A 25591-nucleotide genomic window follows, 5' to 3' on the forward strand; every position below is an offset into this window, starting at 1 on the left:
GTCACCATGCTTATATTGCAAATGATTTTAACTAAAGATCCATCTTCCCAGCCCTTGATTATTTATTCCATCTGCATTTGCTAAAGGCAGTGTTTTGCTATGTAGTCTAGAGTTACTAGAGCGTACACTCATCATCCTCTCTTCATAACCTAAGTACAGATATTTCACACATGCACCGCCAAAACTGGCCATAAATCACTAAAATTTGTGTAAGTTTAAGTTCCAATATATTTGCTCTGGTTTTGATTTTGAATTCTGATTCTTGCTTTGCATTAAATTTTATAAATAGATAATGAAGAGTCATACATATACCTGAAAATTAGTCCCATACATAAGCATCGCATATTCATTACATAGTAGAAGGAACCATGTCTCCCATAGTGTAATAAGGATACCATCCATCATGGAAGGAAGGTGTGGCTATGGAATCTGCAGATGGGAAACAGGGATAAATGGATGCTCATCCAGTTCTCCTTCCCCCCTTTTATTCAGTCACTGTTTCCAGACTATGAGATGGTACCACCCCATTCAGGGTGGATTTTCCTTCTTTACTTGAACCTCTATTTAAAAACCCTAAGGAATTTTTTTTCAAACAGGTTCTTCACTTGCTTAGTAAGAGTAACTCCTAAGTACTTTATATTGCTTGTGGCTAATGTGAAGGGTGTAGTTTTCCTAATTTCTTCCTCTGCAAGCTTATCATTTGTGTATAGGAAGGCTAAAATGCAAATCAAAACAACGCTGAGATTCCATCTTATACCCATCAGGATGGCTAAGATCAAAAATTCAAGCGACACCACATGCTGGCGAGGATGTGGGGAGAGAGGAACACTCCTTCATTGCTGGTGGGAATGCAAACTAGTACAACCACTTTGGAAATCTATCTGGTGCTATCTCAGAAAAATGGGAATAGGGCTTCCTCAAGACCCAGCTATTCCACTCCTTGGAATATACCCAGAAGATGCTCCAGCACACAGCAAGAAAATTTGCTCAACCATGTTCATAGCAGACTTATTCATAATAGCCAGAACATGGAAACAGCCTAAGTGTCCCTCAATAGAAGAATGGATAAAGAAACTGTGGTACATATACACTATGAAATACTATTCAGCTATTAAAAACAAGGAATTCCCGAAATTTGTGGATAAATGGATTGAGCTAGAAATGATCATAATGAGTGAGTTAACCCAGAAGCAGAAAGACTCAAATGGTATATACTCACTTATATCTGCATATTAGCCCAAGGGGCATGTCCCACCAAAGCCTTCACTTACCAGGAAACTGAGACAGAGGGGAGGACATTCTAGTGGGACTCTAGATGAGAGAATCATGGGAGAAAGGCAAAGTAGAAGGACCCAGAGGGTCCTAGAAGTAGAACATTATGATAGGCAGATTTGGGCCCAGGGGTCCCGCTCAAACTAAGGCACCAGCCAAGGACAATACAGGCGGTAAACCTTAAGCCCCTACCCAGATCTAGCCAACGGACAGAACACTCCCCACAGTAGAGTGGAGAGTTGGATATTACTTTCTCACATACTCTGGTGCCTCACCTTTGACCATGTCCCCTGGAGGGGGAGACCTAGTGGCACTCAGAGGAAGGACAGCAGGTTACCAAGAAGAGACTTGATACCCTATGAGCATATAGAGGGGGAGGTAATCCCCCTCAGGAACAGTCATAGGGGAGGGGAATAAGGGGAAATTGGGAGGGAGGGAAGAATGGGAGGATACAAGGGATGGGATAACCATTGAGATGTAACAAGAATAAATTAATAAAGGAGGGAAAAAAAACAAAACAAAACAAAAAAAACCTAAGGAATACACCCAAAAATTTGTCTCCTAGGTGATTCTAAATATAGACAGGTAGACAATGAAGATGAGATGTCACACATCCCTGTCTCTGGTAAACCACTTTGAAATAAGAAGAGGAATCACTATGAAAACCTGATCATAATAGCAGTGCATGAGACCACTTGATTTTTAATGTAAGGCTAGTTTTTGCAAGTTCTAAGGAACTGCATAAGAGGATAGGTTATGCAAGAAGGTCATGGAACTCCAGACTTCTTATTCTTAATTGGTTAAAAATTTTTCTTCACCATACTGGAATAGATTCAGGGGGACAAAACAAAAACGGTATAATGTTGGAAATGATAGAACACAGAGTATTTAAATGATATTTATTTCTATGTGTGTCTTTGTCTTAGTTACATTTCTATTGCTATGAAAAGACAGCATAACCAAGGCAACTGATAAACATTTCATTTGAGGTTCATGGCTCCAGTAGTTAGTATAGTCCATGAATGTCATGGCAGGTAGCATGGTGGCAGGCAGGCATGGTACTTAAGCAGTAGCTGAGAGTTTTCATCCGATCCACAAGCATGAGGCAGATGAGACATGGCACACCAACTGGAATGACATAGGGGTTTGAAACCTCAAAGCCCACCTTAGTGGCACACCTCCTCCAAGAAGGCCACACTTCTTAATCCCAAACAGTTCCACCACCTGAGGGCTAACCATTCAATCATATCAAACTGGGGGGGCATCCTCATACAAACCACAGCAGTCTTTAAAGTGAGAAAATCATTCTATAATCTGAAAAATAAAAAATGAAGATGTAGCCAGTCATCACATTTCTGTCTTTTAGAAACTCCTAGATCTCTTTTTGCATATTTGTGAGATCTTTTAATATCTAATATTACACTAACTTTTGCTAAGTTTAAGTGGCTCAGTGAATGTACATTATCTTGCAAATATTCCTTATTTGAATAAACTGGATATGAATAGTCTTTTTGCATATATATATATGTAATTAACTAATTTACTGTGTTAGAATAATAATATAATTATTTAAACATGTTTAAAAGTCATTGAACTTAATTTTTAAAAATGTTCTCTTCAGGAGTTTTTAAAATTTGTAATTGTTTCATGTATATGGATGTTTTGCCTGTATGTATGTATTCTGTGTGTGTGACGTGTCCTCAGAAGCCAGAAGACAATGTTAGACTCCCTAGGACTAGAGTTTCAAATGGTTTTGAGCCAATATAAGTGCTGAGAATTGAACACATCCCTCTGGGAGAGCAGCAAGTGATTTAACCACTAAGCTGTTTCTCCAGTCCCCATTCTACTTAACTTTATTTATTTTTTAATATATTTTATTAATTTATTCATATTACTTCTCAATTGTTATCCCATCCCTTGTGTCCTCTCATTTCTTCTTTCCTCCCAATTTCCCCTTACTCCCCTCCTCTATGACTGTGACTGAGGGGGACCTCCTCCCCCTGTATATGCTCATAAGGTATCAAGTCTCTTCTTGGTAGCCTGCTGTCCTTCCTCTGAGTGCCACCAGGCCTGCCCATCCAGGGGACATGGTCAAATATGGGGCACCAGAGTTTGTGTGAAAGTCAGATCCTACTCTCTACTCAACTGTGAAGAATGTCCTGTCCATTGGCTATACTTAACTTTAAATATCATATAAGCATAACTTTTGCATGAGTTCTGGAATACATATTTTTCTCAAGTGTTTAATGGCCTCTTTTTATTTATAAATAAAATATGACATTAAATAATAAAAAACAATTAAAGACAATGTCCTTTTGGGATTAAAAACTCTGAAGTAAACACAAACACATATTTATGTAATAAAATATTTTATGTAGAATATTGCCTTTCTAGCATGTATCCATCTAGATAGAATATGAATATACAGACATACAGAAACTATTTAATCTGACAAACAAAACAAAACATAACAAAAATATATTCTTTAAATGTAAAGAAGGCTTTGCTAAATTCAGGCATGTGATCCCAACCTAAAGCCACTTCCTGGGGACTTTTAATGCATGTGCCCCTTTGCAAAGGCTCTACAGTCATCAGTGGGAGATCTTGTACCTGTTACTCTCTTTGTGAACTTCAGCAAAGATGCAGGCTGTGTGAACTTTATTTTTAACAAGTAAAGCCAAGTAAACCAGAGTATTCTCATATGTCAGACTCTCAGTGAAGACCACTGAGATTTTGCAAACTCCTTATTTCACTGAATGGAAGTATGTGCACTACATTTAATGTGTTTTCAAGCAATGCACCCAGCTTGTTTCTGATGGAATTAACCAACTCATCTCTGTATACACTTTTTGAAGCAGGGTCTATCCCAGTAAGAAAACCTTCTACTCTAGAAGTTACAGCTAACCACATTTAATGGCAAGCTGAAAAGTCTCTGCCTGAACTCAGGTTATTTCTGAACTCAGCATATGGCAGGCATCATCGAAAATCCCCAGTTCTTCCCGGGATTCTTCATAAACGTACTTTATAAAATTCACTTCAAGTGGATCTCACACATCTGGCTAACCCACATGCAACTCAAGCATGAGTGATGACTGCTTTAAAAATCAATTTGTTATCACCTTGCCCTAAGCAAAGTTACAGATTTGCAGATGTGTGTACAGAAGAGCAATTCTAGAGGACAGGGAAGAGAAATTGCATGCTCGATGTATACATGTTTGTAATGCTACCAGGTGAACTCAAAAGTTTTGTTTGCTTTCCTATTGGTCTCTTAAGACAAGGTCTTACCCAAGGGAAAGCTGGCTTGGGATTCACTGTGCACATGGAAGTCACAGTGGCTCTCCTACCACAGCTCCTGTGGTGCTGGGATTATGGGTTTGTACCCCAGCTCCTGTTTTAGAAAGCTAATTTCCTAATTGATCATTCTCTCTCAACTCTTCCAATGCATTTTTTAAAAGTTAGGAAATTCTCCAGTCATAAGTCAAATGTGAATTGTTTTTTTGGTTTTTGTTTTGTTTTGTTTTGTTTTGTTTTTTCAATTGGAGTTATCTGGTTGTTTCTAAACAAAAGATTCGGGTCTTCATTATGTAATTATATACTGGCCTAATGTAATGTGAGACATTACTCTTTTTTAAATTCTTTTTTTTATTATTTTATTCGGATTACAACTCAATTGTTATTCCATCACTTGTATCCTTCCATTCCTCTCTCCCTCCTGCTTTCACCCTATTCCCCTCCCCTAGGTCTATGACCAAGGGGGATCTCTTCCCCCACTATATGGTCATAGGCTATAAAGTCTCATCTTGGTAGCCTGCTTATTCTTTCTTTGAGTGGTCAAATATGGGGCCTCAGATTTCATGTCAGAGCCATTCCCTGCTCTCCACACACCTGTGGAGAATGTCCTGTCTATTGGCTAGATCAGAGTAGCGGATTGATATTTACTACTTGTTTTGTCCTTGGTTAGTGCAATAGCTTGAGCAGACCTCCCTGGGCCCTGATCCACCTGTCACGATATTCTTCTTATAGGTTTCTAGGACCCTCTGGGTCCTTCTATTTTCCCATCTCCTATATTTGTCTTACATAGAGTCCCAGTGGGTTATTCTCACATCTATCCCAATCTCCTGGTAAGTGAAGACTTTCACAGGACATGCATTTTGTGCTAGTGCCCAATTATAAGTGAGTATACACCATGTGAGTCTTTCTGCTTCTGGGTTAACTCACTCAGTATGATCATTTCTAGTTCCATCCATTTGTCCACAAATTTCAGGATTTCCTTGTTTTAATAGCTGAGTAGTATTCCATAGTGTAAATGTACCACAGTTTCTTTATCTATTCTTCAACTGAGGGACATTTAGGTTGTTTTCAGGTTCTGGCTGTTATGAATAAGGCAGCTATGAACATGGTTGAGCATATGTCCTTGTGGTGTGGAGGAGCATCTTCCGGGTATATTCCAAGGAGTGGGATAGCTGGGTCTTGAGGATGGGACTACAGGGGGCATAGAAAGAGAAAAGCAGAACAGGGATGACAGAATTATAGGGAGTGATATGATCAACAGACATTGTATGTACATGTGGGAAGGTAAGAATGCAACCCATTCCTTTATAAAATCAAAACATGCCAATAAAACCATTATTCATTTTCTTATTAAAACTATAAAAGTTTTACGTTTAGTGATAACCGTGCCATTAAGGTTCTGATGTCATTACTGCATTACTATTACATTGTGATTTTCGAAATGTTTCTAATAAAACATTACAATGTTCTACTTAACCATTACTTACTACTTTAATTAAAATGTGTTAACAGGAGAATTTCACTGTGGATTTGAAGACGGTAATATTTGTTTGTTCACCCAAGATGATACAGATAATTTTGATTGGACAAAGCAAAGTACTGCAACAAGAAATACAAAATACACCCCTAACACGGGGCCCAATGCAGACCGCAGTGGTTCCAAAGAAGGTAGGAAGGTTTTTGAGGATGTGCTTATGGCAACTGCAAATGTTCTCAGTGTGAAGTACAACTGCCTAGTGACCTATGTATTTGAGAATCATAGAGTAAAACACTATGTCTTATACATGCTATCAACATTTCATATATTTCCAAAGCTTGTGGTCATTAATGTTTTCTCACAGCTAAATGACAAACATAGTTGAGAGATCAGGGTGTTATTTATTTTTTGAGTTAATTCAACACTAAAATTATCATTTTTATCAGTTCTTTGTGTCTTATTTTTTCTTTTAAAGTCCTGATTAATTTTGTATAGCCATGTAATTTTATACATGAGCTAAAAACCATGCTACCAGTTTTTACTTTGATCTGAAGCTCTGAAATGTTACATTAGCATTTCATGTTTCCTCGTAAGAATGTGCTTCAACACTTGCTTTCCTGCTTTCAGGTTTTTATATGTATATTGAGACATCTAGACCCAGACTAGAAGGTGAAAAGGCTCGACTTCTCAGCCCTGTATTCAGCATAGCTCCCAAAAATCCATATGGACCTACAAACACCGCATATTGTTTCAGTTTTTTCTATCACATGTACGGGCAGCATATAGGTAAGGTAACAGACTGTTCTATTTTCTTTTAACCTTTCCTAATGAGTTTCACACAGACATGAAGACAGCTCTAATCAGAGAATACCATGTAAGTTTTATTAAATGACTTGCCTACTACAAGTCGCAAGGAAATCTTCCCATCATCCTATTCCAAAGACCATGGTTTGCAGACTCTGAGCATCAACTTTCCTCTGGACCCTGAGTCAGCAGACCATCTTCATGTGCTCTTCTGTGAGACTGGTATAATTTAGGCTAATGACTTGATACTGATTAATAGTGATGAAAAGGAATACGGTCTCATTAATCAGTACTCTTAACACCATTCACTTACTAGTAATAGTATTATGATTATTTTTTTAATGTATCCAATAAAATGAAAATAATTCTAAGATTATCCTGGGCCTTGAAGGGAGAAATAAAATTGAAGGAATCTACCTTTGGATACTTTGTGCAGCAGTAGTGAAAGTTACCATGAGTCATTCACAACTCTCCTAAAAAGAGTACCATGTAGCAACAAGAGAACTTCACATTCCTTAGTGGGAGCATATGTTGTCCAAGGTTCCAGTTTTTGCATGCAAGGCCAAAGTCCAGATAACTAAACGCAAAATTTATACAAAATTAATCATTAGACAGTCCAGTCACTACAAAAGACCAATCTGCATGTGTCAGAAGTATATGGCTTGAAATAGTATGACTCTGACTTCTTATGCAAAACATATAAAAAGTAATATTGCTGTATTATACTATGGCCCTGTGTTTAGGATCATTTTTGTGCGTGTTGTGCACTATACTACAGGGACACATTTACCACGTCCCTAAACTGAGACACAGTCCTGATGAATAGAACATGTGCAGCGCCACAGAGCTTGGTCAAGGAATCAAATATGTATTAAGGTTAGAAACAAAGTGGTGCTTCTAAACAAAGGAAGTACCCCATTTTAATAGTCAGTAGTTAGGGGGAACTAAATTAACACAGTGGTCAAAAGTATAAAATTAGGTGGCCCTAGGTTCTTGGTATATTGTAACAAAAACAATGTGCATATGCATGGATATACACTACTAAACTTAGTTATATACTATAAGGAACAGCTATCATATTGTTTAAACTGCTAGACTCACTGTAAAAGTGAGCATCACGGTGCTTACAGTGAAGCACACTAAGTCTCAAGAAGTTAGCATGGCTGGATCTGCCACACTGTGAGTGCACTCTCATGTCTGAACTACACCAGTGCTCTTCACAGTAGAGCAGTAAGTGACACGTCAGGATAGAGAAAGCAAGAAGCGTGCCCCATGACCTGACACACAACAGACACAGGGGGACCATGGCAGACTCATACATTGTTCACAGAAATCACTGTGAATGTGTGTCTAGGTCCCTTGGGTGAAAATGAGAACAACGATTCCCATTTTAGAAAACTCTGGTTTGGATGTATAAGATCACAATCACCAACTTCTCTCAGGTATCAGACAATGGTGCCTGTTCATTTATTATTCAGATAGCCCTGGTAGAGGGAGGGCACTTAGTAGTTATCTCTTTAATTTTCACTTTGCCTCATTACAATAATTACACTGTTTCTCAGACAAGGACACTGAAATACAGACAGTTGTGATTATCATGCCCAACACATAGCTGATAATCAGTAATGTCATAAGTCAGGCTGGAAAGTTGTATCAGTCACTGCTCTGCAGGAAGACTTACTAGAGGATCACAAAAGTGAGGCTAAGTATATGGCAGCCACTTTGAGTAACAGTGAGTTATCACAGACTCTACAGATGAAAAGCATGAGATCTTTTACTATGGAAGTAAATACTACAGGAAGTAAATACCTCTGCAGTACAGGAAAGAGACAGGAAACTGCTGTGGGAGCTTTGGCCTTAGTGGTCATATTCTCACTCTGCAGTAACTGAGAATGGAACAGTTAATCTAAGAATACTTACTCCCTCTCCCTCCCCCTCCCCATTTGTTGTCAGAAGAAAGTATTAAGAGTGGAATTAGAAAACCTAAGAATGAAAGATTAAGGAAAGGAGAGATGTACCTGAATCCAACCTTATTTTCTCTCTGAACAAGACCAATAATAACTTATAACCCACTCCCAATGAAAATAAACATCTATCACCCAAGAAAGCAACCAAAAACCTACCCAATCCCCTTAAGGGATATGGGGTATCATTCTCTTAAGTTTTCTTCTGGTTGATTTGGGATGAATAATAACCTGGTAGGGGCCCAAATAAAATTCAGGAAAATGGTTAAACAACCTAGGAATGGCATTTGTGGTCCAGTTTCAAAATGTTAAGAAATTCCTGGCTTAATTAGAATCCTGTATAGGAAACTCTGAAATGCTGGACCAATTTGAATTGAAAGTTTTCTTTGAAGGTGTCCTGGGAGCTGTCATGTTTCAATGAGGCCTAGCAACTGAAGCACTTGGTGCTAGAACATGAAGGATGCAGGATGTCAGAGTCCAGCATGCTGAGAGGAATGAATCCTGTCAGGTCTGATCCAGCATCAGTGTCCAGTTCTTTTGTTCTAAAAACATATAATTACTTGCAACCACTATATAGTCCTAAAATTATAACTGGGCATGATGCACAGACAATTAAGGCTGGTTCTTTTTAATCCCAGCACTAGGGAGGCAGAGGTAAGTGGATAGCTGTGAGCTCAAGGCCTGCCTGGTCTATAAAGCAAGTCCAGGACAGCCAAGATAACATAGAGAAACCCTATCTCAAAAACAAACAAGCAAACAAAAAACAAACAAATAAAAAACTCAAAAGACAGACCAACCCAAAATAAACAAACAAACAAAACCCAACAAAAACAGCCAATTCATAGTTTAGTGTGGAACAAGTGCTGATGTAAAAATTCCAGCAGGTTTTCCTGAGGGTTTTTAAAAAGATGATTGAGGAAGGTGAGTATATTAAACAGCACACTTTCAATGTGGGCCATGCAGGATTGCACAGAAGAGGATAAAGGACTTTTTGGGCTAGAGAGGTTAATTAAACACCTGGCTTCAAAGCTTCAATGGTCAAACTAACACCCTTATTCGGACTAAAGCACTGTTTCTCAACCTGTGGGTCATGACCCTTTTGGGGGTTGAAGAACTTATTCACAGGAGTTACCCAAGACCATCCTGTATATCAGATGCTTACCTCAGTATGCATAACAGTAGCAACATTACAGTTATGAAGTTGCAACAGAAATAATTTTATGATTGGGGTCAGCACAACAGGAGGAACTGTATTAAAGGGTCACAGCATTAGTTAGGAAGAGAACAGCCTCACTAAAGCATTAATGGAGCTGGTGACTTCACACTGAAGCCAAGGTTCACATACCTTCCTGAGATTCCTAGGAATATTTTGAATTCAAACTTACTGTCCCTGTGTTCTGTAAATGCTGAGAAATGTTGAGTGAGTGACAGTACATGTGTCTAGACAATAGTTCGCTGACGTTTTTAAGCTCACAGTAGAGGTCAACTGTAAAGAAAAAGTTAACCCCGTTGAAAAAAAGTACTGCTCAATGACAGCTCACCTGTTCACTCAAGAGCTCTGATAGTGAAAGGTAATTTCCTGTCCACCATCCATTCTAGAAACCATGAACAATGAAAAGTTGGTGCCTAAGTATAATGGTTTTATAAGGTTTTAATTTCTAGACTATGATTTCTCTGACATGCACAACCAACCGAAAATCTGGAAAGGATGTCACATAGAGATGTGACGTCTTCCATGGGAAGAGTTGTTTTACAGACATTTGTTTGTACGCTAGTGTCTGTTGCTAAAGCTTCTGGGAACAAAAGATGTGAACAACCAACTTTTGCTTGCTTAAGTGTGACAAGCTTTGCATTGCTGTTCCGATTGATGCTAATTTTGAGAGGTTCTGGGAGTGTGTGCTCTCAAATAGCATCTCATTCTACCCTGCTACCTGAGGTACCGGGGTGGCTTGATACCCCTTAGGGGCCTTCCCTTCTCCGATAAGAAGGAAAGGGGCAATGGGTGAGGGGGGCAAAAGATTGGGACTGGGAAAAGAAGGGGCTGGGATCTGGCTGTAAAGTGATTAATTTTTTAAAAAGTATATAAGTAAAAAAATAAGAAATTGGCTTAGGTATGCAACCTTCAGAAACCACCACAATGGTCACTTAGCAGCCGTCAACATCAAGATAAGACCTAGTGCCACCAAAGGTTCTATGAAAGCTGGTGTATTTTAGCAGTGACGAATTTTAAGTAAGGTGCAGATATTGTTTACAAACATAATGCATTGCATACTTGGCAAACTGCAAGATAATATAAACATAGATTTCATGTACACTGAGAAAGCAAAAAAAAGTTCACATTCTGTTTTTACATTGAAAGTCAACATTGTCTAACAATACACAAATTAGGAGATTCTGCTTCAAAGTAAAGACTAATGTTTTATAGTACTTAGTTCTTGGTGCATGACTAATTTATGCAACACGACCCCCAAAAGAAACCCCTGTGACTTAAACCAAACCATTCTCACACAGTGTTTGTGGATAAAAAGAATGCATATAGTTTATCTGGGTTTCTGTGGCTCAGTATCATTTGTGAAGTCATTATTAGTATGACAAGAAAGAACTCTAATCTAACTTCAAGAGTCAACGTGAGAAGGCTCCACATTAGGGAACACTTACAAGATGACTTTAGGCCTTAAGATACTAATATTCTGCTGTCTGATGTCTGGAGCCTTCGCTCCATTCTTGGAAGGAGAATATTTATGTCTACTGAGCTGTCCTATATCATGGAGCAGGCTTTCTCCAAATCAAGTAACATTATAGAGAAAGCAAATGAGTGCTGAAAATTGTATAATTTAATCTCCAAGACGACTTTACATTGTTTGGATTTAATTGTTGTAGCTAATCCTTTACCCAAGGAGAGAGAATTATACAAGAATGCAAATGCCAGAAGATTTAGATTACTATGTCCTCCTTAAAGGCTGGATAACATATTGGTACAACAGTGGGCTTGTTATGGGCTTTATTAAAATTGACCGAGAAAAGTGATTTCCGATCAAAGACATGATCTGTTGACTTTTAAATGTTAGCATGTATGTATATGAGTTATGAATATAGCTTCATTTCTGTTGCTGTAATGAAACACCCTGACAAAAACCTCTACAGGGAGATAGGATTTAATTTTAGCTCACTGTATCAGATTACTGTTCAGCCCTATGAGGAAGTTACAGCAGCAGGATCTTGAGAGAAATGGTCACAGGACATCAACAGTAGAGAACAGAAGGGGAAAGTGCATATATACTTAAATTCTTCTTGCTTGTTCTCAGCTGAATTTCTCTACTCATATAACAGTTTAGGATCCCTGGCTTAATCTCTGCTGGGTGGGGTAGCATATGCTTGTAATCTCAGTACTCAGGAGGCAGAGGCAGATCTATGTGAGTTCAAGGCCAGCCTTTTCTACAAAGCAAGTCCAGGACAGCTAAGGCTGCACAGAGAAACACCGTCTAGAAAAAAAGAAAAAAAGAAGCTAATCCCCTAACCAACATGGTCATTGACCAAGCTGATCAACACAGCCCCTCACTGAGATCTTATCCTGAGTGATTCTAGGTCATGCCAAGTTGCTACCTTATATTAAATATTACTATATGATATTTACCTGATATTAATATTGATATATATCAGCATCTCTGTTTCTCCTAGTGAATTATTTTTGAGACAGGTTTCTCTCTGCAGCCTTGGCTGTCCTAGGCTTGCTTTGTAGACCAGGCTGGCCTCGAACTCACAGAGATCTGCTTGCCTCTGCCTCCCAGAATTCTGAGATTAGGCTTAATTCTTAGTGCATCAAAGGAACTTCTAAAGTTCTAAAGAAACTAAACCTCATTGAAATGACTAAATTTGTGAGCTAGAAGCACTACACTTTTTCAGAAAATTACAAAAAAGTACAGAATATATTTATGAATATGTTCTTTAAGTTTGATGAAGATTAGTCAAGATTCTGTCTCTGGAAAGCTAATTTCATTGTAAAGCCAAAGTGAGGAAAGGAAAAAGAGTTCATAAATGAAGTTTTTCTTCTTTGATTCTAATAACCACAAGGGTGAAAAAGAAATGGCAGAAGAAAAAGATGTGGGCACACAGAGGGCCTGATTTAAGAAGGGAAATAAACAGATGCTGTAAATTTATAGGGAAGAAATTTTTATCATAAGGTAGGAATATAATGTCTCAATAATGGAATTAACCCCAAAGGAAGGAATTAATACAACTTTCAATGAAGTAAAAAATAATGTAAGAACGTATCCTTCAATACATTTCTGAAAGCAAACAGCAGGCAATCTGGACAGTTTTCGTAGTGGAAGATAACTGGAGATAGATGGGGATGAGGACTTAAGTCCTTGGGCTTTGAAATGTGTCTCAGGCTAAGGAAGAAAAGCTCAGTTCCAGTCTTATTATGTCCTGCAAACAGTACTGAATCAGACTCCTGGTTCTCATTCTCTCCTTGGCCCATGATAAAATTCATTCTTTAAAACTTGTAGCATTAAAAACCTCAAGGACATCTTCCCTCGTAGATCCCAACATGTGTATGGAAGCTGTACTAGGAAACTTGTGCCCAAGTGTAGCGATGAGTTCAATCCAACATAAAATTATAAACTTAATATTGTATTAGGGATTTTAAAGGATTTTTTTACTTTTATACATTTTATTCATTTATATTATTACACATATATACAATAAACCACATACAGCAAGAAGGACCATGGAACAATTAGGTATTATACAAATGTTACATTCACAGTGTTTTGTGTAGTTGTATTTGGCAACCTTGGAGAAAACATCTTTCCTATCTTGCTGAGTCTACAATTCTGAATGTAAATCAATATCTATCATATCTCATATCAACCTGAAACTTAATTGTAAAACTAAACTATCTGGTCTTCGACTCTGCCTGCATCCAATATTGCCCACTTTTAGCCAGAATTCTGTAACTCAACTATATAGTTTTTTCATGTTAACTTTTAGATGACAATATTGTATCCCAATGTGAAAAAGGTTGGTTGTGCAATCAATAAAAGTCCTAATAATATTCGGCACTCTTCAATGAAGTTCTGTGGAGCATCTCAGCCTCTGACTTTCTTCCTTATGAACTATGATTCATGAGGGCAGAAGAAATGACTCTTCCCATGGTGTGGCTCCCTGAGTATAAACATTAATTTAAACAATAAATATTCATTTATAAATAGATATTTTTAAAATATTATGTGATAGAATCGCACCTTATCTCTTTCTATTTCTGCATAATTTATGTTTTCCTTCAGAACACAACTGAAGGACAACTTTTCAGCCCTCTCTTCTCCTTTGTTTCCATAACTCCATGGTACAAATATCTATATTTGTCATGCTGAAGCTTGTGCCATTGTTATCTCCATGAGAACAATAAAGGTGACATATTTATATGTAATTTTTCAGAACAACAAGTGCTTAATAGGTTTAAAAGTCGACCTAAAGTAGCTACAGAAGAGTAAGAAAACACTAAATTATTTCCCCTATTAGCACCTAGTGTTCTGGCAAGTGAAGCAAAAATATGTAAAAAACGGTTATGTAAGCCTTAATAATTAATTCAAGAGCAACGACTTAATAAGAGGACACCTGAGTAGGGTCACAGACAACTTATATAAAACATCCTTAAATAAAAATAACATGTATTGATAACCAATGTGCATAAGAAAATGTAACTGTGTCTGAAATATTGTGATTCAGATACGCTCTCATATGAAGATCTAATTTAGTATAGAACTAGTACTTAAGGATCTGTATTTTATATCTTAATGCCCTATTAACCTTCTCTTTATAAAAATATCAAATTATTCATTTCCACAAATTTTATTAATGTTTTTGGACTATGTGGTATGTTACAATTTAAATATCATAAAATAGTGATATGTATGTCTTTGTACAGACAATAGCGAAAAATAGTTTTTGGGTTTTGTGCATTTTTTGTTTTTTGGGGGGTTGTCGGTTTTTGGTTAATTGTTTGTTCCTTTGCTTGCTTTTTTGCTTTCTTATGTGATTTTGGGAACCTGACTTTTGTTTCCAATTTTAATCAAAGACTGTATTTAAGAATAGCAAGGTTTTGGCTTATATCTAAACATTTTCATCAAGAAGAAAATCCTCCTCCCACAGGGATTTGACCTTCCTGGAGGGATCCCATCACTTTAGAGTTTAGACTACATTCTTTAGAGGAGTCAGAGTAAATAAATACTCAATAATAAGATTTTCAAATGAGCAAGGGTGTATGATCACAAGTACTTTGGACAATTAGATACATGTATTTTAGGTAAGATTTTTGTGATTCCTCTTTGTTTGGAGATATGTCTTAGAGGTTAAGAGGACTTGGCTTGAGTGCCTATCAACCCTACCAATTCATTCAGAATTGACTCCAGTGGCAAAGCATCCAATGCCTTATTCAGGCCTCCGTGGGCAGCTTCATGTGCATGGTACAGATACAGATAACCGAACAGACACACCCAAAATTTGAAAATATTAATATAAAGTTAAACATTTCTTCCAAACTGATAAATTCCCAAAGTTAAGTCCCACGGCAACTGCACTTTCTAGACTGTTTAGAAAATACAAAGAGAGGAGACAGTATTTTTCATTTGAATAATAGATAATAGCCACTATACTGCAGTGGTTTGATAATAGCCGATATTTGTTAAGGCTAAGTCAATGACTTCAGTGAAGACCTGTTTATATTAAATGAATGATAAGATCTTGCCATTAATAATAAAATAATGACAAACACTTAGTAACCTGCCTTCTTACATGGTGAGTATTTAGCATGAAAGATTTGTGTAGAATCTAGCTATGATTTGTTGCATCCTATGATCAAATGTTGCAGAAAAAGTTATCACAGGCATTCCGATAAAAGAACTGTATATAACCTCGCATGAATTTACTTTTGAGTACTTGTTTTAATCACATGTAACATCTGAAATTATTTTCCTCCTATGCAATTTAAAAAATATATTACTATGTATTAATTATACAAAGTGAAGGGTTTCATTGTGATATTTTATGTATGCATATAATATTCATCGATCTATGATGAGCCCTTAGACTGTGTTTAGTAGAAGCCATTATATTTAAACCAATTTAATTATGTAAGCTAAAGTATGTAATATTATTCTATCAATTGAAGTAATAGTGAAAAAAGAACAACAACAAAAATAAATTGGTTTTATTTTTCAACCAACGTAACAAACATATTAATTCACTTTATTAAAACAAAAGACTTAACGTTGATGCTTTTTAACCCAGCAGTCTTTCATTCATTTGTCTAAATCATGGGGACTAACCGCAGGAGGTGCATCCTGATCCTATTTAGGGTTTTATAGAAAGTAACAGAGAATTGTGGTAAATGTTTCTTATCAATCAAATGGTTTTCATTGATTTTTACATAATAAGTTACCGAATAAGAGAAAGCACATTTAACAAAATGTATTACAGGCCTACACTGAAGGCAAACAAGAAATAAACACCAAGGTAGTATTGATGTAAAACTTTGGTGGTAGAGATGGAAAGAGCAGCGCACTTGGGTAGAAGGAAGTGAGAATCAGTGAAGCTCAGGTTTGAGAACTGAGAACACCATTTCAGGGGAAAGTGATAGAGCTGAAGATCGAAAGATGAAAATAGGGGATCTGAAGTAGCGTGGCAGGAGAAAGCCTGAGTGCAGTGCCACCCTAGGAAATGTGTTGAATAAATTTAGTTGGCTACGTGAAGAATGGCAGTGATGGGAGAAACTGAACTGACTTTTTGGTTGAAGATATGGTTGCAACTACATGTTGAAAAACAGTATCAATGCAGCCATTTCTATTCAAGCAGAAAATAATGACTCATAATTTCTCACTTTTTATGTGTGCGTAAGACAAATGATGCTAGCAAGTGCCTATAAATACACACAGATATTGCCTCTAGTCAGATAATTTGGGGCATTCTCGTCTTTTCATAGAATGTGAAACTTCAATTAATGAGACTATGTTAGTGATTACAATAAAAAAAGCTATTTATGTGCTACTGACATTCAGACCTTAGGATAAACCAAATTGCAAATTGATTCATGAAAACTTCTCAATTTCAAGTATCTATGGTAAAAATTATGCACACTTTATGTTGTATCTTTAAATTATTTTCTAAAATATCTAACATGTTTTATAATTAAATTATCAAGAAACAGTTGTGTGAAACAAGAAAAATGATAACTAAGTAATAGTGATGGTGAATAATATTTATGAAAGTTTGATTTTATACAATAATTTAAATAAAATAATAATATTAAATATGAATGATGGATAGTACAATGGGAGAAGCTCAAATTTTGGTCATTATTTATAATATAAAGCAACTTAGGTCATTTAGCCTCTTACTACTGGGAAACAAGCAAGAGAAATGGACGGTTTTCTTAGCTATTTCCAACTTCCATCATAGAACTATGTAACATGAGAAGATCCTTGGAGATGGCTTAGTTCATACATTCTGGCATCTGTTGCCTACTCAAGCATAAACCTTTTCTCTGAGGATTTAAAATTACTTTCAAAGGGTATTAACACAATCCATCATATGTACATTGGAACTTTTACTACAAGACTATAACAATGTGCTGAATCAGCTCTGCTGACTCTTAACTTCTCCCAAGAAGCTTTATTTTGTTGTATAAGTTCTAATTTTGTTGACCAAGATGACCTGGAATAGGGTTCAATATATTTTGACAGCAGATTCTGTTTTAAGAACTAAAACGGAAAATGCTAGGGGGCAAGTTTGCAAGTCATTTGTTTATTCATGAGCTTTTGTCATCATCTCAGAAATATGCCAGCTAAGAAACAATTTGTGTTTTTCTTGGTGATGATAAAATGGTTGTTAGAAATGACATCAGAGGTTGATTAAATTTTAACAGATGTGGAAGCTGTATTTTAATTAATTATAGTATCTCTTTTCTTATTAAAATTAAAATATTTATATATAAGCTGATCACAATTAATTATAACTCATCATGCTTATTCTCAATATAATTTTAACTCTATGAGATGATTTATATCTGTATTCTTTAGCTATATCAAATTATTTTTCGTATAATACTTCTTTAATTCAGAAACAAATAACTAAAGTGTGAATTTAATCTACATATAAAATTGTTTGTTAAGAAACTGTAAACAGGTCACAAGGCTTATTCTCTAAAACGAATACTCTGTTAAACTCTGATACAATGCCATATAATTATTAATATAATAATGTCATTGGGTTTGAGTGTGAGTGACAAATAACCTGAAATAATTTGGAAGAGGAAAGATTTATTCTGGCTCCTGAGTTCAAAGTTTCCATCTAGTATCACTTGACTTCTTACTTGAAGCCTTAAGGTAAAGGGCTCACACGGAAGAGAAGCAAGCTGGAGGAAAGCTGTTTTCTTCAGTGTAGCCAGGAATCAAAGAGAGATGGGGCGGGGATGAGGAAGGGGCTGGTACAATATGCATCTTTCTGGAGCAGTCCTAAAAACATGTTAATCCCAAAACAACTAAGCTTAATTGTAAAATTAAACTATCTGATCTTCAACCCAATCAAAGACTTGAGAAGGAATAAAATTAATTATCTGAGTATGCAGGAAGTGCATGTTGGCAGCTTCCTAAATGAGAAGATGGTAGAGACAGTCTGCTGCCTGAACAGTCACCCAAAACTCTCTAGAATGTTGAAGTCTCATCATCAGCCTTCTGGCCCAATATATCTGACAGACATATTTGTGAGTCAGGAATTTATTGAGGGCTTGCTTAACTTGTCTTGGCAGAGTTTGGCAGTCAACTCTGCCTGTATCCAAGCTAAGTCAGACTGTCCTACACAGGACTTTAATTAACCCTAGAATTTCTCATTTAGAAACTGGACCCCAAATGCAATTCCTATCTTCTTTAACCATTTCCCCCAATTTTAAATGGGCTCCTACAAAGGTATTATTCATCCCAAATCAGACAGATAAAAACTTTAAGACAAAGATGCCCGATTTCACTTAAAGGGGCTTGGGTATGTTTTTGGTTGCTTTATTGAGTTATAGATGTTTATTTTCATTGGGAGTTGCTTATAAGTTATTATTGGTCTTATTCAGAAAGAAAAAAGGGTTGGACTCAAGTTTGTCTCTCTTTTCCTTTATCTTCCTTTCTTAGTTTTGGAGATAGGGGTTGAAAAAAATTACGGGGAGAATAGAAATGTGTAGGGATGGTCAGACAAAAAGTAGATTGTTGACTCTACTCCTCAATTTAGTGCCTTAATTGTTACCCACAAGGTTATTTTTTTAATTCACTGGTATAGAATTGTGTATATTGATGCAAAATGTAGTTTTTAATGAAAAAAGATACTAAATCATAATAGAAGTCAAAATCAAGGTCAAATACTGTGTGGTCCACTTAGTACATGAGTGAACGCTGTATTGGCTCTCTAATAGATATTGTAACAAATAGCAAATGAAAACAAATTGGGCCTAAAATAGGATAGAGGCGTTCTCTTAATGGTTCTGAGAAACAGCATGCAAAATAAATATTAAAATGTAGTGGTTCTAATAATAAGATAGCAAGACCCTTCTGAGGATTCTGGGGGAAAACCTATTCTCTTGCTCCTTCCCCTGTGTATCCTTTGACTTGGAGATACACCCTTTATCTTTAAAACCCCCATCTTCTTTCCTGAATCAAAATGCCTTTTACTGCTGGTTCATATAATAAGTGTGACTGTAGTTAGAACCCACTGGGATAATCTAGAACAGCTTGTCCACCCTAAAAAAAAAAAACCTTCGTCTTCACTGCAAATTATATTTTGACAATATAAGGTAGAATTTGCAAGTTCTACGAATTAGAAAGTGCTTGTATTTGGATCATAACATGATAGTAAAATAAGAAATAGGAGGAGAACAAAGGGCACTAAGATGCTTTCAAGACGCAATTTTAAATGCTTTAAATTTTTGGTCAAGGAAAGATAATCTTCAAGCAGACACGAATATACAATATAAACTCCCATTGTTACTTTAGGTGTTTTAAATGTGTATCTGCGGTTGAAAGGACAGACCACAATAGAGAATCCTCTATGGTCTTCAAGTGGGAATAAAGGGCAACGATGGAATGAGGCTCATGTTAATATATATCCAATTACTTCATTTCAGGTAAGTAATAACTTTGCTTCTAGATTTCTTTCTCATGGATGCAATATTAAATGAATATCTTGAAAAAACAGTAAATAAAATATGAATACTCAAAATTCTGAATACGAAAAATAAAAAATCACACATTTTTGTTTCTCTTCAGTTTGAAAAGCTATTTTATGAAGACAAATGAATCTTTATTAGCATCCATCAAGTAGCAAATAGAATAAAAGTCTATCAAAACACGAGTTATTGCCTGGTATGGTGGCACATGCCTTCAATCCCAGAACTTAAGAGTTAGTGACAGGTGAATCTCCAAGTTTGATGCTAGCGCAGGCCTCAGGCATATTCTAAGACAGCCAGAGCTACACAGAGAAAACCCTGTCTCAGGAAAAAAAGATCTCAAGGTATTTGTATAATAATCCATTTCGATAGAATCCTTTGCATGTATTTTATTCTCTATACAGAAAATAATACAGACTTTCACAACAGAAGAACTAGGTATCAATACTCTCAATTTGTTGGCTAATTGTTAGACTTCAGATGAAAACCAAAAATCATTTATAAAGATATCAAAAATTTTAATGACTTTAAGATTTTAGTTGAAACAAAAGCTTTAATAATCATTTACACCTAATCACATGTAAGATAGTCTAAAGATTTATTATTACACTAAAGTGACTCAAATCCATTTAATGATATCATGCATCCATCATATAGTATACATTTAAGGGCATAGAAAATTAGACTGATCCAATCTCTTATTGCATAATTCCATGAGGTTTGAAAGGCTGAATTTCTAAATCTAGTCAAGTTGGTAAAATGGATAAATTCCTCACAAAAATAGAGGATAGGAAATTAACTAATAAGGCTAAAGGGGGAAAGATAGTGAGAAGACAGAAGCGAGAGGATAACAATCAGGATATATTCTGAATAAATTACTTTTAAAAAGGAAACATTTTTTTTTAATTTAAAAAAGAAGCTGTGAAGAGACAGGGGATTATCCTGACAGGAGAGGCCAGTATGAGTGCTGTGTACCTGATAGACATATGTTTAAAACATGTCAGAATGAGAAAAAGAAGAAAGTAAGTAAAAATACTTGGAATCACATGCAACCGGAGGGACAGCTCAGCAGGTAAGAGCACTGACTGCTCTTCCAGAGGAGCTGAGTTCAATTTCCAGCACCCACATGGCATTTCACAACTGTCTATAACTCCAAGAACCCACATCCTCACACAGACAAATATGTAGGCAAAACATTATTGAACATAAAATAAAATGAATAAATTTTTAAATGACTATGAAAACAACAGTATCACTTTGCTTCTATAAAGGATAATACAATTGTAAGCACTACAATAATCTGAGAAGACATAACTCAAAGTACAACTAACACTCAAATTTGTGTGTATATATGTGTTAGGATGTATAGACACTGAAAATTATCCTTCTAAAAATATTGATGTTGTCTATATATTTGGCTTCCTAAATATTTGGCTACCTCTTCTTCACAAATGATTAAGTTAAATACATATGCAACAAGGATTTAAGTTGTGGCAAAGTTATACTGAAGACAATACTTTCTTGACATTTACATCCATTTAACAAACATTTTTTAAGTACCTCCAGGATAATCATTTATTTCTTTAGATACAAGTTGGAAAAAATGAGCTCCTCCTTTTTGCCTGTCACATTGGGAGGCATGAATATTTAGTGACATTCTTTTTGTAAAAGATGCTAGGCGCTAACCTATGGAACTGGTACACAGGAAGGAGTGAGAGCTGAGGATATACTTAGACGTGAACAGGGGCACAGGAATTTTCATGGTTGGAATCTTGGAAGCAGACATTAATAACTAAGAATACTGCCTTATAAAGTGTTAAATAACGCCTGAGCCACAGATTGGTTTAGACTGAAAGAAAGGGAAGAGGATAAGATCAGATTGACAGACACATAGGATTATTTCCGTCTTAAACAAGCTAAAAAGTTCCCGAGAGAGAAACCATGTGCCCTTAAATGATGCCCAATGTGGTGAACACTCAGGTGCAGGCTGGAGAAGTGATGTCACTGTCAGCAAAGTTCGCTCACTTTCCATCTGAACTGCTGCCTCTGGAATATTTCCTGGCAGCTCCTTGTTGCTTACATAATAGACAGTGCAGAATCCATTTCACCCTCAAATATTGGAACCCTCCTGGCAGGAAATTTTCTGAGAAATTCTGGAGTTCAGTTGGCTAGGCCGAAGTCTATGTAGGATGGTGCAGGTAGCATGCAGACCCCACTGTATTGAGCAGTGAAGGCCCTCCGGTCTTCAGGATATGTATACGTGGCTTAAGGTGCTATGATGATTCTGCAGAGAAAGAGTAAGAAATTTCCACGACAGGATAAAGAAATTGAAAAAAAAAACCGTAACTGAAATCCCTTTAATATTCAGAGTTAATTGAATTGACTTCAAGAAAATATTAAGGTATAATACGATTTATTCAATAGACCTTTTCTTCTATCAGTCTTTCACACTAAGGCAGGTTCAAGAGTTTGCTGATTGGATAATGGTTTTTCAAGGAAACCTAGTTCATTATTCAAGAGGTAGAATAAAGACAATAGGAAGCAGTTGCCCCTTGGAACCTGAGCACTGAGAAGAATCTCACAAGGGAAAAGACTGGGAGGCAGAGCACCATGCCTGTCTGACTTGAAGTTAGAGGCTTACACTATCGAGTCCTTTCTCTAACTTGCCTCAGTCCACTTGCCCCTGTCTCTAACAACTGTTGATTAAGAGAAGGAATGTTAGCGTCTTTTGTTATCAAAAATCAAAGGTGTGGTTTAAATTCCCAAAATATGTACAGGTCTACTACCCATAAAACTGTTTTTCTGTAGCTAAAGAGAATTGAAAAAAATTTATGGAAGGATAAACATAACAGGAACATATTCAGGAAGGTTAAAATTAATCAAACTTTATTCATAGTTACCTATGTAAGCCAGGGAGAAATTCTCGCTGCTATACTCAGCTCCCTCTGTTCTGATGTAGAAACCAGAACTGGTTTGTTGAGTTGGTTCTCAATGTACTTTCCATCCCTTGTGTTCCTTGGACTTTGTCAGAGATTTATAGCACTGGGAAGTCCAGACTTTCATTTGCTATCAGTTTTGATTGGCCTGAAGGACTTCATTTGACATTTCCTGAAGTGTGGGTCTGTTCAGGATGGATTCTTTTCACCTTCTGTACTTTTAAAAATTGTCTTGTTCACCTTCATTTTTCAAAAAAAAAAAAAATCGTTTCCTCTAAGGCACAGCTTAGTGCTTTCTCTTTTAGAACTTTCGGATGTCCTTCTGCTGTCTCTCTGTTCTTTCCAAGTGTGAATTTCTGGCTATACATACATTTATTCTTCTGTCTATTATACAAGCTTCCTCCTCTGAGTTTATTTAAGGTTTTCTTAAAGGATGGCTGTAATAGCTTACATTCAGATGTGCTCTGATATGTGTTATTCTCTTTCTGTGTACATGCAATTTCCTGGCCCTGCAAGTTCACCATTGTATGAAAATTGAGGAATGTCTGGCCAGTTTCTTCAGAACTCTTTTTCTCTACTTCATCTTTTGAGTCTTCTGTTTGATTTGAATAGCCCGTGTTCTACCTTTATATTCACGGACCATTTGTTTAGTCTTGCCTACTCTGACTTTAGTCTCCTTCAGTGAATTTTTCATCCCAACAATTGAACATTTCCTCTCTATAAACTCAACATTAGTGTTTTTACAAAATACTTGCATTGTTCTGGTTAATGATTTAAGCATGTGAAACCAAATCATGTTTAAATATTAGCAGTTACTGTGTGCTCATACACGTCTATAACAGCTTGGGTTGGTTGAAATAGATTGATTCTTCTTTCTTTTATGGGTCATTATTTTGTTTTTTTTTGAAAATGTAGTAATTTGGGTGGTAGACATCCTAAATTTTAACTTAATAGGTGCTAGATATTTATAAATGCTTGCAAATAATATGAAGCCTTTACAATGATGTGTTTGAGTTAGTTAAAAAACAATCTAATTTTTTAGCAGTTAAAATATATTAAAGAAAACCACATTTTTCTCTCTTCCCCCTTTTCTCTCCAACCCCCTTCTGTACCTCCCCTTCCCTACCTCCCCTTCCCTGCCTCTTTCTCCTTCGCTGCCTATCTCCTTTATTACCTCTCTAAATAATCCTTCAATTGTTTTTGTTAGTATTTTCTAGTATTGCTTTTGTGCCTGATCATATGTCTTTATTGTTTCTTCTCCTTGTGCTTTAAACTAACTTAAAATGCTAAGCACATGGCTGTGTGTTTAAAATTTACATCACTAAATCGATTGTCAGTCTTATCAACATAACATGATGATCAAATGTATCAAATTCAGATATGGTAAGTGAAGCATCAATTTACAGCATGGCTTAAGAGCCATTTGTGTATAATTTTTTTTTGCCTGCTTTTGTCTATGTGGGTTCTTAATCCAATCTCTTCAAGATAGATTTTTCTTCCAAGTTTCAAACACCAGTTCAAAAACAACTGGTTTTGTTTACAATGGCTTGAAAACTCTATTCAGGTCAAGCTTGGATTTACTTAATATCCATTCCTCAGAGTTATATATGTTGGTTTTTAATCACTATTGTCACCATTACATCATGATTTGAAGCTCTGAGCGCTAAATACCATTGTTTAGACTATTTCAACCAGTAATTTGTTTTCTTATAGAAGAAAACAACCTGAGTTTAATTACTTTATTTGAGTTGGAAGCCATCAAAAGGTAAAAATTTTGGATCTCTCTAATGTTCTATAAATTATCAGTGAGAAATTAAGAGAAGTATATTTTAATCTGAAATTTTGGTTCTGTTATTTCACAATATATTTCCAGATCTCTTGATTAAGGTGTTTATTTCACTTTACAAATCTTAACTGTGCAAGGAAATTACTCATGCCCTGATATAATATACCCATTTAAAATTTGTTTTGTTTTTTAAATTTTTTTTCATTTTTTATTATTTTTCTTTTTACATATACATGTATATTGTAACACATATATGCAATGAACTGCCTACAGCAAGAACCATGAAACAATCAGGAATTATATATATGTTACATTCATAGCATTTTAACTATTTATATTTGGCAACCTTGAAGAAAACATCTTTCCTATCGTGGTGTGTCTAAATTTCTGAATGTAAATTAATATCTATCATATCTCATCTTTATCAACTTACATCTCTTTAAACCCAAAAACATCTTAACCCTTAAACAACTCATCTTGTGAAACTAAACTATCTGATCTTCAACCCCATAAGAGACATGAAAAGGAATAAAATTAATTACCTGAGTATTCAGGAGTGCAGGTTAGCAGCTTCCATGATGAGAAAATGACAGGGACAGTTTGCTACCTGAGAAGACACACTAAACTTTCTGCAGCATTGGAGCATCCTCTTCTGCCTTCTGGCCCTATAAATCTGACAGACATATTTGTGAGGCAGGAACTATTGAGGACTTGCTTTCCCTGTCTTAACAGAGTTTGACAATCCATTCTAAAGAAATGATTTTTTAAAATGATACTTAGCATCATTTCAAATTAAGAGTTTTTAAGTCTATCATAATGTTCTACTCAGGGTTAGGGTTAGGGTTAGGGGTCCGCTCA

The 25591-nt window shown here is 36.1% G+C and overlaps 1 protein-coding gene across 2 annotated transcripts in view; it reads left to right on the top strand.

The window, feature by feature from the left end:
- Positions 1-25591, top strand: part of MDGA2 (MAM domain containing glycosylphosphatidylinositol anchor 2) — a 771250-nt gene that overhangs the window by 732350 nt on the left and 13309 nt on the right. For both annotated transcript variants that reach the window (XM_084793705.1, XM_084793706.1), the window contains 3 exons: positions 6076-6231; positions 6668-6826; positions 19839-19969. In XM_084793705.1, coding sequence (XP_084649831.1) covers positions 6076-6231; positions 6668-6826; positions 19839-19969 — 446 coding nt within the window. The remainder of the gene's footprint in view (positions 1-6075; positions 6232-6667; positions 6827-19838; positions 19970-25591) is intronic.

The sequence above is a fragment of the Acomys minous genome (assembly GCF_964271855.1).
Source record: "Acomys minous genome assembly, chromosome: 8".
Classification (NCBI taxonomy): Eukaryota; Metazoa; Chordata; class Mammalia; order Rodentia; family Muridae; genus Acomys; species Acomys minous.